This window comes from Oncorhynchus keta, chromosome 13 (assembly GCF_023373465.1).
Source record: "Oncorhynchus keta strain PuntledgeMale-10-30-2019 chromosome 13, Oket_V2, whole genome shotgun sequence".
NCBI classification, from domain to species: domain Eukaryota; kingdom Metazoa; phylum Chordata; class Actinopteri; order Salmoniformes; family Salmonidae; genus Oncorhynchus; species Oncorhynchus keta.
In genome coordinates this window covers 20350910-20368792 of record NC_068433.1, presented here as the reverse complement: position 1 = coordinate 20368792, position 17883 = coordinate 20350910, and the positions used below count along the sequence as shown (strand labels likewise).

General features: G+C 43.7%; 1 protein-coding gene across 3 annotated transcripts; it reads right to left on the bottom strand.

Annotated features, from left to right (window-relative positions):
* Positions 1-10450: 10450 nt before the first annotated feature.
* On the bottom strand, positions 10451-15780 carry LOC118391994 (B-cell CLL/lymphoma 6 member B protein-like). Of its 3 annotated transcripts, none has more exons than XM_035783581.2 (11): positions 15623-15780; positions 15114-15200; positions 14756-14982; positions 14394-14639; positions 13872-14063; positions 13213-13605; positions 12960-13075; positions 12660-12806; positions 12326-12468; positions 11878-12015; positions 10451-11562 (listed from the first exon to the last, which is right to left on the bottom strand). In XM_035783581.2, the coding sequence occupies exons 2-11, from the start codon at positions 15144-15146 to the stop codon at positions 11422-11424; spliced, it is 1776 nt and encodes a 591-aa protein (XP_035639474.2). In that variant the 5' UTR covers positions 15147-15200; positions 15623-15780; the 3' UTR covers positions 10451-11421. The 3 variants fall into 3 exon arrangements, with proteins under 3 accessions (XP_035639474.2, XP_052315545.1, XP_052315547.1); XM_052459585.1 differs by having other exon boundaries at positions 15521-15656; XM_052459587.1 differs by having other exon boundaries at positions 12669-12806; positions 15521-15656.
* Positions 15781-17883: the final 2103 nt, after the last annotated feature.

Here is a 17883-nt window from a genome sequence, read left to right as displayed (position 1 = left end):
ACCTGTCCTGCAGGTGTGATGTTCGGATGTACCGATCCTGTGCAGGTGTTGTTACACATGGTCTGCCACTGTGAGGACGATCAGCTGTCCGTCCTGTTTCCCTGTAGCACTGTCTTAGGCGTCTCACAGTATGGACATTGTGATGTATTGCCCTGGCCACATCTGCAGTCCTCATGCCTCCTTGCAGCATGGATAAGGCACGTTCACGCAGGTGAGCAGGGACCCTGGGCATCTTTCTTTTGGTGTTTTTCAGAGTCAGTAGAAAGGCCTCTTTAGTGTCCTAAGTTTTCATAACTTCGACCTTAATTGCCTACCGTCTGTAAGGGAAACCGTGTTTAAACCCTTTACAATGAAGATCTGTGAAGTTATTTGGATTTTTACGAATTGTCTTTGAAATACAGGGTCCTGAAAAAGGGACGTTTCTTTTTTTTTGCAGAGTTTACTATTCTTCTTTCTATTCAGCACTTCAAATAGAATAGTTTTGAAATGTATATTTTATTTTTTGCTATTTCATTGCATATTACTTAAAATGACTAAACCGTGAGCCTAACATTATCTAATTATCTAACATTATCTAATGTAGGCCTATTGGTGACTAAAACAAATGTTCTCAAATCTTCTCATGACTCTGACTCGGGTGAAAGATGTGTTCTACTGCAATAAATGCAGGGTTGAGTAGCGGGAACCGGGATTCTGAGATTTCCCACCCAAACCCACTCCCCTTTCCAGGGATAAATAACTGCAAGAAACCGGTCAATTGTCATCAGTTATTTATATGAACACCATGATGTGAAATGGAACTGTTCAATTATATGCAATAACTAAATCTGACTTTTCTACGGCCTTCACTCTGCATGATCAATCATCAACTGTCCGAGTGGGGACAGACAACCTCAGTATGGAGCGCAATTCACAATGCATGTATATCTATCATCTCATCATAGGAACTCTATTGTCGTCTTTCTTTCTCCCTTTCCATCAATTCCATTCAAATTGCATCCAAAATAGATAATCCAGTTTTTTTTCTATCTTTATTTAACTGGGCAAGCCAGTTAAGAACAAATTCTTAGTTACAATGACGGCCTACACCTGTTCAATATTGATATATCAAATCAAATCAAATTGTATTTGTCACATACACATGGTTAGCAGATGTTAATGCGAGTGTAGCGAAATGCTTGTGCTTCCAGGTCCAACAATGCAGTAATAACCAACAATTAATCTAGCTAACAATTCCAAAACTACTACCTTATACCCACAAGTGTAAAGGGATAAAAAATATGTACATAAAGATATATGAGTGAGTGATGGTACAGAGCGGCATAGGCAAGATGCAGTAGAGGGTATTGAGTGCAGTATATACATATGAGATGAGTATGTAAACAAAGTGGCATAGTTAAAGTGGCTAGTGATACATGTATTACATAAGGATGCAGTAGATGATATAGAGTACAGTATATACGTATACATATGAGATGAATAATGTAGGGTATGTAAACATTATATTAGGTAGCATTGTTTAAAGTGGCTAGTGATATATTTTACATCGATTCCCATATACGCAGCCATTGGAAAGTATTCAGACCCCTTGACCCTTTCCACATTTTGTTACATTACAGCCTTATTCTAAAATGGATTAAATACAAAGAAATCATCAGCAGTCTACACACAATACCCCATAATAACAAAGTGTAAACAGGTTTTTTGACATTTGAGCAAAATTATTACAAATAAATGCAGGCCCTTTGCTATGAGACTCAAAATTGAGCTCAGGTGCATCCTGTTTCCAATGATCATCCTTGGGATGTTTCTACAACTTGATTGGAGTCCACCAGTGTTACCACTGGTGGACTCAATCAAGTTGTAGAAACATCTCAATTCAATTGTTTGGACATGATTTGCAAAGGCACACACCTGTCTATATAAGGTCCCACAGTTGACAGTGCACGTCAGAGCAAAAACCAAGCCATGAGGATTGAAGGAATTGTCCGTAGAGCTCGGAGACAGGATTGTGTCGAGGCACAGATCTGGGGAAGGGTACCAAAATAATTCTGCAGCATTGAAGGTCCCCAAGAACACAGTGACCACCATCATTCTTAAATGGAAGAAGTTTGGAACCTCCAAGACTCTTCCTAGAGCTGCCCGCCCGACCAAACTGAGCAATCGGGGGAGAAGAGCCTTGATCAGGGAGGTGACAAGAACCCGATAGTCCCTCTGAAAGAGCTCTAGAGTTCCTCTGTGGAGATGGGAGAACCTTCCAGAAGGACAACCATCTCTGAAGCAGTCCACCAATCATGCCTTTATGGTAGAGTGGCCAGATGGAAGCCGCTCCTCAGTAAAAGGCACATGACAGCCCGCTTGGAGTTTGCTAAAAGGCAACCAAAGGACTCTTAAGACCATGAGAAACAAGATTCTCTGGTCTGATGAAAACAAGATTGAACTCTTTGGCCTGAATGCCAAGCATCATGTCTGAAGGAACACATTGACCCGTAAACTGACTCGGTACCGGTACCCCCTGTATATATATATATATATATATATATCGTTATTGTGTTACTTTTTAAAATTATTTTTACATTTTGTTTATTTGGTAAATGTTTTCTTAACTCTTCCTGAACTGCACTGTTGGTTAAAGGCTTGTAAGTAGGCATTTCAAGGGAAGATCTACACTTGTTGTAGTCAGCTCATGAAACAAATAAAGTTTGATTTGAGATGAAAGGGTTAAGGTCAGGGGAAGGGTTAGTTAACATGCTAAGTAGTTGCAAAGTAGCTAAAAAGTAGTAAGTAGTTGAAAAGTTGCTAATCAGATCAAATGTTGTCTGTGATGAGATACGAACTCGCAACCTTTGGGTTGCTAGACGTTCGCGTTATAAGCAGACACATCCACTCTGACCAAGCACCCAACTTTTTGCCTTAAGTAACCATCTGTCTTATGTAACCATACCAAACGTAACATATCATACTAATTTACGTGTTCCGGATTTACTTTTACTATGTTACATCTAGTCTATGAGACCAGGCTGCTTGCGCAATAGGCACCTGTGCTCCTCTGGCCTCCCTCCTTAAAAAGCGTTCCTTAGCTCTTGGAGTCCAAGGAAAAGCTTTACTAGAATAGGTTATTTGAAGAGGGATGGAAGCGCTTGTTTGCTAAATGTTAAATACAGCAGCCAATAGAACTCACGGGTGGTTTGAAAGAAGAGCGAACGAGAGATGGCGGTAGGCTATAGCTGTTGTTTATTCAGACACATAGCCATTCAATCTTCCTGAAGAGAAGTGTAAGACGTCTGCATCTTATTCTGGTCCTATATTATTCAAGCATGTCATTACAATGATGAAGATAAGGACAATGGGAACTTGTTCAATTTAACTGTTGAAAGAGGGGAAGAAATGAAGCAATGCTAGAGAAAGAAGATATAGGCTAATAACATGAGGGGAATTATTATGAAAGGTACAGTACCAGTCAAAAGTTTGGACACACCTACTCATTCCCGGGTTTTTATTTATTTTTGCAATTTTTTACATTGTAGAATAATGTAAAAAATAATAACTATGAAATAATAACTATGAAATAGTTATGAGGGTAGGCAACAACATCTCCACCCCGCTGATCCTCAACACTGGGGCCCCACAAGGGTGCGTTCTGAGCCCTCTCCTGTACTCCCTGTTCACCCACGACTGCGTGGCCACCCACGCCTCCAACTCAATCATCAAGTTTGCGGACGACACAACAGTGGTAGGCTTGATTACCAACAACGACGAGACAGCCTACAGGGAGGAGGTGAGGGCCCTCGGAGTGTGGTGTCAGGAAAATAACCTCACACTCAACGTCAACAAAACTAAGGAGATGATTGTGGACTTCAGGAAACAGCAGAGGGAACACCCCCCTATGCACATCGATGGAACAGTAGTGGAGAGGGTAGCAAGTGTTAAGTTCCTCGGCATACACATCACAGACAAACTGAATTGGTCCACTCACACAGACAGCATCGTGAAGAAGGTGCAGCAGCGCCTCTTCAACCTCAGGAGGCTGAAGAAATTCAGCTTGTCACCAAAAGCACTCACAAACTTCTACAGATGCACAATCGAGAGCATCCTGGCGGGCTGTATCACCGCCTGGTACGGCAACTGCTCCGCCCACAACCGTAAGGCTCTCCAGAGGGTAGTGAGGTCTGCACAACGCATCACCGGGGGCAAACTACCTGCCCTCCAGGACACCTACACCACCCGATGTTACAGGAAGGCCATAAAGATCATAAAGGACAACAACCACCCGAGCCACTGCCTGTTCACCCCGCTATCATCCAGAAGGCGAGGTCAGTACAGGTGTATCAAAGCTGGGACCGAGAGACTGAAAAACAGCTTCTATCTCAAGGCCATCAGACTGTTAAACAGCCACCACTAACATTGAGTGGCTGCTGCCAACACACTGACACTGACACTGACTCAACTCCAGCCACTTTAATAATGGGAATTGATGGGAAATGATGTAAAATATATCACTAGCCACTTTAAACAATGCTACCTTATATAATGTTACATACCCTACATTATTCATCTCATATGCATACGTATATACTGTATTCTATATCATCTACTGCATCCTTATGTAAAACATGTATCACTATCCACTTTAACTATGCCACTTTGTTTACATACTCATCTCATATGTATATACTGTACTCGATACCATCTACCGATCTTGCCTATGCTGCTCTGTACCATCACTCATTCATATATCCTTATGTACATATTCTTTATCCCCTTACACTGTGTATAAGACAGTAGGTTTGGAATTGTTAGTTAGATTACTTGTTGGTTATTACTGCATTGTCGGAACTAGAAGCACAAGCATTTCGCTACACTCGCATTAACATCTGCTAACCATGTGTATGTGACAAATACGATTTGATTTGATTTGATTTGATAGATGTGCACACATACTACGTGTTATGCAAATTGTAGTCTTTTGCCTGTAATGTCTTTTTCGTTTTGTTTCGGACCCCAGTAAGACTACCTGTCGCCGTTGCCGTCGGCTAATGGCGATCCTAATAAATCAAATTAAATCCAAATCCACATCCTGCCTTTTTAGTCCCATCTTCTGACAGAATAACTTTTTGTCCTAATTTTCTTTGTTCTTTCAGTTTTCATTCTGTTTTCTTTCTTTGTGGACTTTATTCATATTCTTCAGCAGATAAGCTTTCTGACTAAAGCTTTTTCCCACAGTCACCACAGCTAAAGAGTTTCTCTCCTGTGTGAATTCATATGTTCAGAGTTCAGGTGTCCCTTCTGATTAAACTTTTTCCACAGTCACCACAGCTAAAGGGTTTCTCTCCTGTGTGAGTCTGTATGTTCATTTTAATTGGTTGAGTGTACTTTACCATGAGTTTTTCTGGTTGTGGTGCTGGATTTAGAATATTGTTTCTCCAATGGTGGGCTGGGATCCAATTGGGGGTGGGAAGCAATGGTAGCCATCTGTCAAGTTCTACTGTGTCACTGATTGTGGCCGAGCTGTGGCTAGAGACATTGACATTGGCTTGATATTAACTCATTAGTCTGACAAGTAGGACTGATCTTTTTACTTGTCTGAAAGCTCAAGTCACTTGCCCCCCCCCCCAATTGTGTTGTATGATGCAAGGAGCCACTTTACAAAATACAATTCATTATTATCACTGGTATTGACAACAGAGGGCTGCTGGTCTCTGATCTAATGTATTGTATCTCCTGCTGTTGTGGCCTTGAGCCAAGCACTTAACCCCTCACAAAATAAAATACTGCAGGGTCATTCCACCTCAAAAAGAACAGGAAAGGATTTTGACACCCACCATCTCAGATTGTTCTGAAATTGTTTCTGTTGTTAGAAACAGGTAAGAGTAGCTTTCCTTCAACATTATTTTGTTTAAATGTAATTTGATCTCTGAGAAATTAAACAAATCGATTGCACCCAAATTTCCCATTTTGATCTATAGGATTCATTTAATATTCAATGAATATAGTACCTAACATCTGATTTGGACCAAACTTTTTTCTAACAATGAGTTAGACATGAGGAATCCAAAGAAATTGCCAAAAAAATCACCAACAACCCCCTACACCCTACGCCAATTGCACTCCAACAACGAGTATATAGTATAAATTCCCTACGTCTGACAAGTAGCATGGAACTGCGGCTCGGAGTATTGTTTCTTCATCCTATGTAATGTATTCTCAGGTAATATGGTGATGTTTTTTTTCCTCCTGTTTGGATAAATTAGTCATTGAAGTTGTTAGATTTATGTCCCATCCTACATCCTGATATTACTAGGTTCTGACCACTAGATAGCGCTGTCAACGTTTTTTAAATCTATATTTGTTGGTAAGAATCCCCTCTTAGTTCTTATACATTTTATGGTATAATCTTCATCAGCTAACTTTTTGTGAATGTTGAAGCATTTATGCAATCAATACAAGCACATAAATCACATAAAGGCTTCATCAATCAGAAAGGTCATGATAAAATGACTGATATTATCTGATAGAACAAAACAAATAAGATATCCTAACATGCTGACCAGACCGGACACGTCGCGTGCGCGAGCGTCACAAAATATATTTAGAAATCCATGTTATTCAATTATTGCACCCACACTGCTCGCGCGCGCCAACGAGTGTCTGCGATGCCAAGGGCTAAAATAGAAGTCATTCCTATTTCTGACGCAGATCGTGCTGAAAGTCCTGCCTCTCCCATCTCTTTATTGGTTTATGGAAGCAGGTACCCACATGCCATCTCCTCATTGGTTATACCCACGTGGGTGATTGAAAGATGAAATGTTTTGCCAGTTGTCGTGGTAAAAGTGTAGATTCCAATCACCATATAATTTCAAAGATGAAAAAGCCTGGAACGAGGAAAGATGACTAGAAATGATTTGGTTGGCCGTTTTATTTGTGGATTAATTGTCGGAGTAGAAGACCTTGTGCATTTCAGGTAAAATAACAACTCAATGTTTATATCCCAGGACAAATTAGCTAGCAACAGCAAGCTAGCTAAATAGGACAAATTAGCTAGCAACAGCAAGCTAGCTAAATAGGACAAATTAGCTAGCAAGTGCAAGCTAACTAGCTAAATTGTCATAGTTGTTTAATGCTTTTCGACCTGTCCCCAAATTAATGTCATTGGTTCAGAGTTTGTTTTGATATTTTAACCTCCGTGTCGTGATCCCGTTTGGTGTAGTGGGACAAAATAAATGTATGCACGATAGCGCACGATGGCGCACGCTTGCAGCCGGTTTGGATTCCGTGTAAGCCTTAACCTCAGACCTCATTTTCGGCATATATCCCAAAACTCTATTTTTTCCCCCATTAATTTCCACCATAGGAATGGCCAACCAACCAGAGGAACCCGACTTTAGTTCTGGATTAAGCATAAAGAATGATAGAGGACTCATCATTGTATCTGTCCCATTATGGTGTCTGTGAGCACATGGGCAGCACCATTGATTGAGCCCATCTCCATTTTTAAGTAGTCCGTTTCCTTTTTCTACTACCTCTGAGTTGGTGAACAAACTGAAAGAGTGCATACTGCCAACTGGAGTGTGTTGTTTGAACAGATATAAAGCCAAGATTGGCCATTTCCTTCCACCTGCAGTTATGTAATGTTTGATCACAAGTATAATTCATTGGCTTGTCCCTTCTGATGACCCGGATGAAATTATGTGATTCTATCTTAACCCATAGTATGTCCCACCCAGTTGACTACTTAAAAAATGTGGAATTCCTCAATGACGCTGCACATGTTAAAACAGACTTTTGAGCACTACAGTCCTCTATCACTCTCTATGGGGTTAACCGAGATTAGTTGTGACGCTAAAGTGCAGTTTTACCAACTAACAGAAACCAACACTAGAGGGAAGTAAAAGAACACTTTAACTCATGATGAGGGTAACTCAACCCATTGTGTCCTGTACTATTGGGTACACACACACAAGGGCACGCGCACACGCACACGCGCACGCACACACACACACACACTTCTCCAACATCACAACCAAAAATGATTTTCACATTCACATTTTCACCTATGCCAATTGGCCCCAAACTCAATTCTATCAGACTGGCAATACAATGAGCAGTGCAATTAAAGAAATCTACATTTTGTTATATTCGTTTTTGTTTTGTTTAATTTTTGCAAGGATGTCGTTCATTTCCAACTCTAAGCATAAAAATAAAAACAGATCATCAAAATTTCTCATGTTTCAAAACCCCGAGCACAGTTTCAATTTATTGAGTACAACAAAGAAATTCACAAATCCACTGTACCAAATCAGTCTTTCAATTTGAATAGATATTAAATCTAAGTATCTGGTATTAAAAATGCCATATTCAATTCATTTTTTCAATGATTTTCTTGTAATTCGTTAACAATGCAATTACCTATCACTTCATTAATCTGCTCAAAGTTGATAGCTACTAAACCAAAATGATGAGGTGCATAGTTAACCTACAGTACCAGTCAAAAGTATGGACACACCTACTGAAAGTCACCCAGTAAAATACTACTTGAGTGAAAGTCTTAAAGTATTTGGTTTTAAATATACTTAAGTATCAAAAGAAAAAGTAAAAACAATTTCTGTAACCTGTAACGTTTGATACAAACATTGACATGTGTGAGGATGCTGCCAGTGTCAAGAACTAATATGGGTCAGCAGATGAAATGTCTGTTGATTTACAGACGGTAGGCCATGTCATGTCAGTGACTATCTCGTTGATAGAAAGGCTGGGGGAAGGGGTTGGAAAGTCCCCTCTCGTTTCCAACATTTCTCCAAATGCCTCTTCTCCTCGCTGCCGTTCCCTCACAGACAATGGCTGTGTCTGCAAATGTAATGCATCCTCCTTCCATGTTTCCTCAATGACTCTCAAAGGAGCGCATTGGAGGAGTGGATCCAAGTGTAACAGTATAACTTTAGACCATCCCCTCGCCCATACCCGGGCGCGAACCAGGGACCCTCTGCATACATCAACAACAGTCACCCACGAAGCATCGTTACCCATCGCTCCACAAAAGCCGCGGCCCTTGCAGAGGGGAACCACTACTTCAAGGTCTCAGAGCAAGTGACGTCACCGATTGAAACGCTATTTAGCGTGCACCGCTAACTAAGCTAGCCGTTTCACATCCGTTACACTCACCCCCGTTTTCACCTTCCTCCTTTTCCGCAGCAACCAGTGATCCAGGTCACGGCACCAATGTAACAGTATAACTTTAGACCGTCCCCTCGCCCATACCCGGGCACGAACCAGGAACCCTCTGCACACATCAACAACAGTCACCCACGAAGCATCGTAACCCATCGCTCCACAAAAGCCGCAGCCCTTGTAGAGCAAGGGGAACCACTACTTCAAGGTCTCAGAGCAAGTGACGTCACCGATTGAAACGCTATTTAGCGCGCACCGCTAACTAAGCTAGCCGTTTCACATCCGTTACACAAGGTCCCTCCCTCAGACCTCGTCCTCCAATGAGCTTTGAGTGTAATCAAGGAAGGTGGAAACAAGGATTAGACAGATAGTATTCACACAGGTTGCACCCGAAATAGCACTCAATCCCCTATAGTGCACTACTTTTGACAAGGGCTCTGGTCAGACTTGGGCTTGGCCAAAGGTAGTGCATTGATAGGAATAGGGTGTCACAGATGAGATCATCAGGTACTTCTGCCTGCCACAAGCCCATCACAGAGCAGGAACTGAGGGTGACAGACGGTTGGAGAGTTCAGCAGGGGCCACTGCCCCCTTCACCACAGGAAGCAGTATGCTATCAAATAGTGGATGGCAGTGTGCACTCCGCATTACAGCCCTGCCGGAAACAGGTGCCCAGGTCTCTCTCTATCTATTGTTCCTTCCCTCAACAACAGCCAGACCCAGAGAGCGGTTTGCGTCATTGTTGGCTCCTCTGCACAAGAAGTGAGTCATGGGGGTTTGAAGGGTGAGTTAATGGGAGGAAGGAAGTCTAGGGAGGAGATGTGTGTTTTTGGTTTTGCTATCCTTGTGGGGACCAGTAGTCCTTGCAAGGATAGTAAAACATTTTGCCGGGCCCCACAAGGAATAGTATTACTAGAGACTTCGGGGTTAGGTTTACTGTTACAATTAGGGTTAGGGGTTTAGGGTTAGGGGTTTAGGGTTAGGGGTTTAGGGTAAGGGTTAGGTCTAAGGGTTCGGGAAAATACGATTTTTAAATGGGAATCAATTGTTTGTTCCCCACAACGATAGTAAAACAAACGGTGTATGTGTGGATTTGGAAAGTCCTACATCCCTAAATCCTAAATCACTCAATATTAGTATGGCGGGTAGAATGCTGAGTCCAAAATGATATTGAATATTTAGATTGCATCCATATCTCATGTCTGAATCTTTTCAGATAAATACAGTAGTACCATATCGTTGTTTCCTTAACGGTGTACAGGAACTTAGGCATACACAAGCCATCTCCAGGGGGTATGTTATTTAGTCCTCACACGTTCAACACATACAGTACAACTTAAAAAGATACAACTCATTTGTAGTTAATGGCAATCAATTTCATTTAATTGGTATAAAACAGTCCTCGTCTTTGTCCAGCAAAAGAACACCATACAATTTCAGATATCAATATCATCTCTCATCCATTTTTTACAGTAGCATTATCTAGCTTTTATGCTCTGAGAGCCCATATTCATACATATACAAGAGCCGGAAGTCCTGTGCCTGCTTGGACTCCGAAATAATATTATAATTAATCACGGATGACAAGTTATAATCTTACATTTAAATAAAAAGCTTTAGAAAAACACAGCAGGGATGTAACGGGCAAATATCTGATCCAATATGACACATCATTATACAAAAGCCCCAAGTATGTAAAAAATAAACATTAGTTAAAAAGCTATTTAAAGCTGTCACAATCGGGGTAGTCAACACGTTAGTGCTGAGGGCATCATGATCTTTGACCTATCTTTGTCTATATTGTTAAGCAATGACATCTTTGTAGTATCCCTTCCAAATACTCAACGATCCATAATGTGTCCCAGTCTCTAAAAATACCTGTGAGACTGGAAAATAAATAAAACTTTCTTTCACGTGCTCTATCCATTTCTACAGCTCCCAACCTCATTGCAATTTACTACATCTATCACTCTAATACAGTCAAATCTCTCTCTCTCTCTCTCTCTCTCTCTCTCTCTCTCTCTCTCTCTCTCTCTCTCTCTCTCTCTCTCTCTCTCTCTCTCTCTCTCTCTCTCTCTCTCTCTCTCTCTCTCTCTCTCTCTCTCTCTCTCTCTCTCTCTCTCTTCTCTCTCCAAATCATATTAGAACATCATGGCTTGATTGGCTAATCACATACAGGACCCATGTACTTCCAACTATATGTTTAGGTGTTATAATGGGGTTAGGGGTTAAAGTCCGGGTTCAAAGGGAAGACATTTAACAGGCCTGCAGGATGGACTGGTAGGGGTCGGCCAGGACCTTGTAGTGGATCTTGTTGTTGGTGACGGCGCCGTGCTTCTGCCTCAGGTGGAGACGCAGCTGGCTCTTGTGGCGGACGTGCAGGTCACACTTCTCACACTGGGAGAGAGAGGGAGGGCGGGGGGAGAGGGCAATGTCATGGCATCATAATGTTGTTGATGGTTGTAAACAGACAAATGATCCATTTCGTCATGGAACAACTGTTTGTATTGCAAGAGGTCAAACACAAGAGGTGTGCGGCGCGCCTGCGTGTATATGTGTGTCTGTCTGCACACGAATGTGTGTGTCAAATCAAATTGTATTCATCACATGCGCAGAAATACCACAGGTGTAGTAGACCTTACCAGGAAATTCTTACTCTCAAGTCGTTAACCAACAATGCAGTTCTTTGTAAGGTGTGAGTGATGTACTCACAGTGTAAGGCTTCTCGCCCGTGTGAATACGCAGGTGGCTCTTCAGGGTCTGCAGGTGACGGAAGCGAGTGCCACAGGTGTGACAGGGATAGGGCTTCTCCCCTGTGTGAATCAGAACATGGGCTCGCAGGTGGGCCACCTGTAGGTTAACACACGTGCACGGGTCAGCCAAATGAACATTGATAAATAACGTATAACATAACATGGCTATAACATCAACCAACAACTTTGACTTCGACCTTACACTTTGTTCCTGCACACGCACGCACCCACACACACACACACACACACACACACACACACACACACACACACACACACACACACACACACACACACACACACACACACACACACACACACACACACACACACACACACACACACACACACACACACACACACACACCCTGTTCAACACCTGTCCCTCATCTGTGGTGGGTCCTCACCTGAACGAATCGGGTCCCGCAGGTATCACAGTGGTAGGGCTTCTCTCCAGAGTGGATGCGGGAGTGAGTCTTCAAATTGGCGGGCCGGTTGAACTGGGCGCCACACACGTTGCAGCGGTACGGCTTATTGCCGGCAGCAGGGGCTGGAAAAGAAGGAAAAGAGAAGTTCAATGAAACACACACATCAACTACCTATGGGGATAATCAACTGCAGCCATAATGCATAACTGTCCAAACTGCTGCAATGCCTCCGTTCATTAAAAAATGGCACTCAAACATCAGGTCATGGAGGTTTGTATGTCAAATGACCACATCATCAGATGTCATTGGTTACCTGCCTTACCTGTGCAGACAGCCTTTATCACGCTCAGGTTGCCGGAGTAACGGAATGGCAAGCCGTAATTCTTGCGCTTGATTGGGTGTTGGCAGTGATGGGCAGCCTCTGGCTCCAATGGGCGGGGTGCCAGATAGCAAGGCGAGGCTGACAGGGAGGGGCAGAAAATATATACTAATACGTATCTCATATATATACATGTGACACGTATGTACATTGTAAGCATACAACACAAGTATGATCTCTCACCGTTTAGCTGGAGAAAATAAGTGTTTTAGGTTGTAGTAACTGCTGTAGTACCTGTTCCTTCCTTGTAGGTGGGAGGCTCCATGGGGTGGTCTGCAGAGTGTGCTGACAGCCCTGTGAGGGGCACCAGAGGAGGGCTAAGGCCAGGGACATCATAGCAGGAGACGTGCCTGGAAGACAGAACATAGTCATATTGTCAACATCAGTGCCAAGTTAGCCCATTTAAACTATCTCCTTGGATAGTTTATTTGGTCAATATGACTTGTTGGTTTTAAAATACCAGTATTGCAAAATATTGACAACACACCTGTCATTTTGGCCAGATCCTTCCCCTGGCCACACCTCTATAGTTGGCTTCAATGTCACCTCCATCCTATCAGAGGTGGGGGTGTGCCTAAGCTGCTGCTGGACCTCCTCAGGCTCCTCCTCCTTCACTGTGGTTATGGCACAGAATGGATTGAGGACGATGTACTTGTACTTCTTCCAGTTGCACGCCTTAGGGTCAGGGCTGTTCTTGGGTTCACCCATGTTACAGGTTTTGGACTCAGCAGGAGAGTTGGGCTGGCAGCTGGAGCGGGATGGGCTTTCTGGAGAGGGTGTGGGGAGAGGGGATTCAGGCTCCAACTTTAGTTCCTTTGACCTGGGCTTACGGGTCAGGAAAGTCCCTGGCTGCAGAGAGGCCCGGATGTCTCCAGGGACCCTGCAGGAGAAAAAAAGTAACTCATGTAATGAGCAAACTGAACATAGACAATGGCACATAGAGACAAACGCACACACACAGTACTGAAAAAGAAAAAAAAAGCAGACACATGTACACACACATTCACTCTCTCTCTCTCTCTCTCTCTCTCTCTCTCTCTCTCTCTCTCTCTCTCTCTCTCTCTCTCTCTCTCTCTCTCACCTGGCTGAGTCTCTCTCTCTCTCTCTCTCTCTCTCTCTCTCTCTCTCTCTCTCTCTCTCTCTCACCTGGCTGAGTCAGGGCAAATATGGCCCTCAGCCTCCACTGCGGGCTGTGAGGGGGTGGAGACAGCGAGAACAGACGGGCGGGGTCTTCCATTGATAAGGGGACTGGGAGGAACTCCCCCTGAGGGTGCCTCAAACACTGCAGACACCGTGGAGTCCAGCTCCACTTGAGGGGGCGTCCCCCTCATCCTCTCACTGTGTGGGGAAACAAAAGGAACTGTCAGGTAACGCCAGTCAAAACCAATTAACTATAGACCATAGGTAAAGGATTCTTGAACATAGTTTCGACCAGCAGCCATGGCGCCTGTAGGACAGATTTAGAAGCCTATTTAAAGCTTAAAACGCTTACAGCTAACTGCCTATTCAAGTCTACCCCAAAGTCTCTAGCTGACATGGTATTTCAGTCAATTTTCAGTAAACTTTCCCCATGGGTGATTTTAGTTTATCCTGTTAGCTAGCATCATCACTCTCTTACCTCCCACCCCCCAAGGCTCACCCATAGACCTATAGAAAAAAGGGGCTCACATGTGTAACATGAACGCTCTGCAGGTGTCAGCCACGTGGTCCATCTGCAGGTAGGTGGCGACGGCGAGCACCCCGGGGACGGTGTGTGACGTGAGGGGCAGCCGGGAGGTGTACATGAAGTCCAGAAGCAGGGAGACGCTGGAGGGGTCCAGGGAGTCAGGGAGAGACAGGGTTAGGGCCTGGCCTCCAGCACCACTCTGTACGGGGGAGGACACACGATGGCAGTACAGGGAGTAGAAGAACCCACTGAGAGAGAGAGGACAGAATGTGCAATTTAGTGCAAGAACAAGAAGAACAAGAAGAAAAAGAACAAGAAGAACAAGAACAAGAAGATTACAATGCATATTATCCTCTGAGCTGACCTGCAGGCAATGAGCACAGCACAGTGAGCCTGCAGTTGGGCAGCGCCCACCATGAGGGTGGCATCAGTCAGAATGTTCCGGTGCCTCAGCTCATTCAGATTCAGCAGGACGTCGTTGGAGTGGCGCGTAAACTCCTTCACATATCCCTCTGCAGCAACCGCATCAGACGCCACCACCGCACGCCTTCCTCCAACCTGATATCCCTCCGCCACCTGGATCTTGCTCATCTTTTGTTTGGGAGTGGAAGGAAAAAGATATATAACGGTAGAGTTACAATGGCACTATGTATTATATTAAAGTTTCTAAAATGTACAATGTACTGTCCCAGTAAAAGTGCAGCTCTCTCACATTGACCCACCTTGTTGAGGAAGGCACCAGCTAGAGAATACATAGAGGGGAGTCTCCTGGACGCCTCTGTTAGGTGAGACCAGCTCCCTACTCGTACCTGCAGGAAGCAAAACATGACGACACTGAAACATAATGCAACTTAATATGAAACACTTCATGCACAAGACATGGATCTCATTACATCATGAAAAATGCCAACAAAAAAAAGAAATAGCCACAAAAATAGATTCTTATCAACAACATAATTCGCCCTCCGGGTGAAACCATGTTGATGGAATGTACTTTTAGACAGAAAAGTGGTATAACGAGCATCCCTGACGCCGGTTTCAATCACACCAATCCAGGCAACCCCTAAATGTTATCAAACATCATGAAACATGATCGAACCCTTAAATAAACATCTAGGTAACCACTCACCCCGACCAGCAGGGACGAGAACCAATGTGCACAATGCTGACCTCGCAACCCTCAGTTCAACTGTCAGCAACCTCAATATAGCTATCCCAAGATATAACCTACCACAGTTGTCTGAGAAAGATTGTGGAGGTTAGCCGGAGGGAGGGGAGTCTTTATAACATAGCGCAGGAAGCCGCATGCAGACCAGCTCCTCTCATGTCCTCTTTCCTCAACGGCCCACACGTACCCTGGAAGCTGTGCTGCCTGCAGGAAAAGGCCACCCGGCAGGGTATTTTTAGTGGACTATTAGTTTTTCTAACCCCATAGTCTCTGCAAACAAAGTAATGACAGGAAAGTGGTGTGAGTAGAACAAATATATACGAGGATCCGAAGGGAATAGGGATTATGTTGCTGAGGGTGAGGCTCTCCAGGAGCTGAACCTTAGGGTCAGAGAAGACCACCCTCCATCCTCCACCACCAACGCCTTCCTCCCCATGAACCCTCTCCAGGAAGTTAAAGAACACCTACATGTTAGATAAACAAACCTTGTTCCAAACTCACAACCTGCCCCTCGGGAACTGAGGCTCTTCAGATATCAGAGAAGGGACCATTCTTGAAATGTAACATTGTATAGACAGAGCAGAAGCCATTGACTTGATGGATTTAACGTTGCACTTCCACATACATCAGGCTGGAACCATTTCTTTCACACCAGACGCATATAGTATCCTTACTCAACTCACTGCAACTCAGGGTGAGCATACAGCGAAATCTGTGTGAAAATCAGACAGAGACTCGCAAATGACATGATGTATACCTCTTAGTCATGCAGTCATAAAGAGTATATTCCTGAGGTGACAGATCCAGGTGAACGTAAAGTTATGAGCTCTCCGTAAAGTCTTCCGGAAGCTTCTGGCCTACTGCCTGAGGGGAGAGGCCAACGTGTTATGGGCACTTAGAGGAAGGAAACGGGAGAGTGTGGGGAGGAGGGAGGCAGGGGGGCGATATGGGAGATACTCTCTCCCTGGCTTGCAAAACAACAACCGCCAAGACTATTAGAAAAGCAGAGGACAGATGCGCAGGAACTGCCACACACACACACACACACACACACACACACACACACACACACACACACACACACACACACACACACACACGCACACACACACACACATGCACACACACACCATATATGAATGCATCCTGCGAGGCGCACCAAGAAGAGGAGGAAAACGCCTGCGCAGGACATCCGTCAATAATAAGTGGAGCAGGAGACATGGGGAGGGGATGAGGGAGGGGGGGGAACAAAGTGTCAAAGGTCAGCATTAACTTAAAAACAAGTGGAAAAGTGACCATCTTAAGCACAGCCTTGGTTCACAAAGAGGTGCATGACATTACAACACACAGACCTAATAGACGGGCTGCTTCAGTGCACCATGAACTTGCATTTCCTTCAGATCAAATAATTCTGACAGAACCGGAGGACCTTGAGCGAGTTTCAAGGCGTCTGTCGGTGGGTCAAGACCAGAAGGAGATAAGAGTCAAGAGAGAGAGAGAGAGGCCCGCCCTTGCAGAAACAGCAGACAGTCCATAGGGATGATGCAAACTGCAAACCTGAGATTTCAGTTTCTGTTGAATGTGTTTTTCTTTTTTTAATCGTTTTGTGGTTTTATAAGCAGTGAGAGAGGGTAGGTTTTCCACCATTTAAGGAAAACAAGCGTTGAATCTGTCAAGATGATGCAGATAATACTCCCTGATTCGTGTTATTTAATCTCTGTAATAGGGTGTTAAAGTTATTATGCATGAAACAACAAATTCATGGACTGTTGAAGCCAACCCAAATCAAATAGAAGACAAATACTTCCCTTTAAAAGGAGACCAATGTTAATCCCATTTTTCTGTCAGTGAATTTTTTTTTGTAAGAGTTGAAATATATGTGTACAAGCTGCAATCAACGACAAATCAACCGATATGGCCATGTTTGGGTATAAACCCATAGTGTAAATGCGAGTCGGAAGCAGAGTGTTTTGCCCGGGGTGTTGAGTGCGTGTGTGTGTCCTTGTGCTTGTATTTGTTTTGATGGAGGCCAGATCAATTGTGTCTTATAAAAAAGGGAGAAAAAAAAGATGAAAGATAAACAACATTTAAGCAAACAGAGAAAAAGATGTAGCCTGGGTCTAAGATACTTCCAGGCATTGTGAGAGGAACGGAAGAGGGGGGCGGTTGAGGAAAAGTGAGAACATTACTAAACAGGTTCGCCAATGAGCGGAAGCCATTCAGTCTGTCCAGTTGGCAAGGCTCTGCTAGCTAATGGAGACTTCCCCTTGTTCACCCAATCTGTCAGTGTCCACTACTATGCCCATGTAAATGATAGGAGCTTT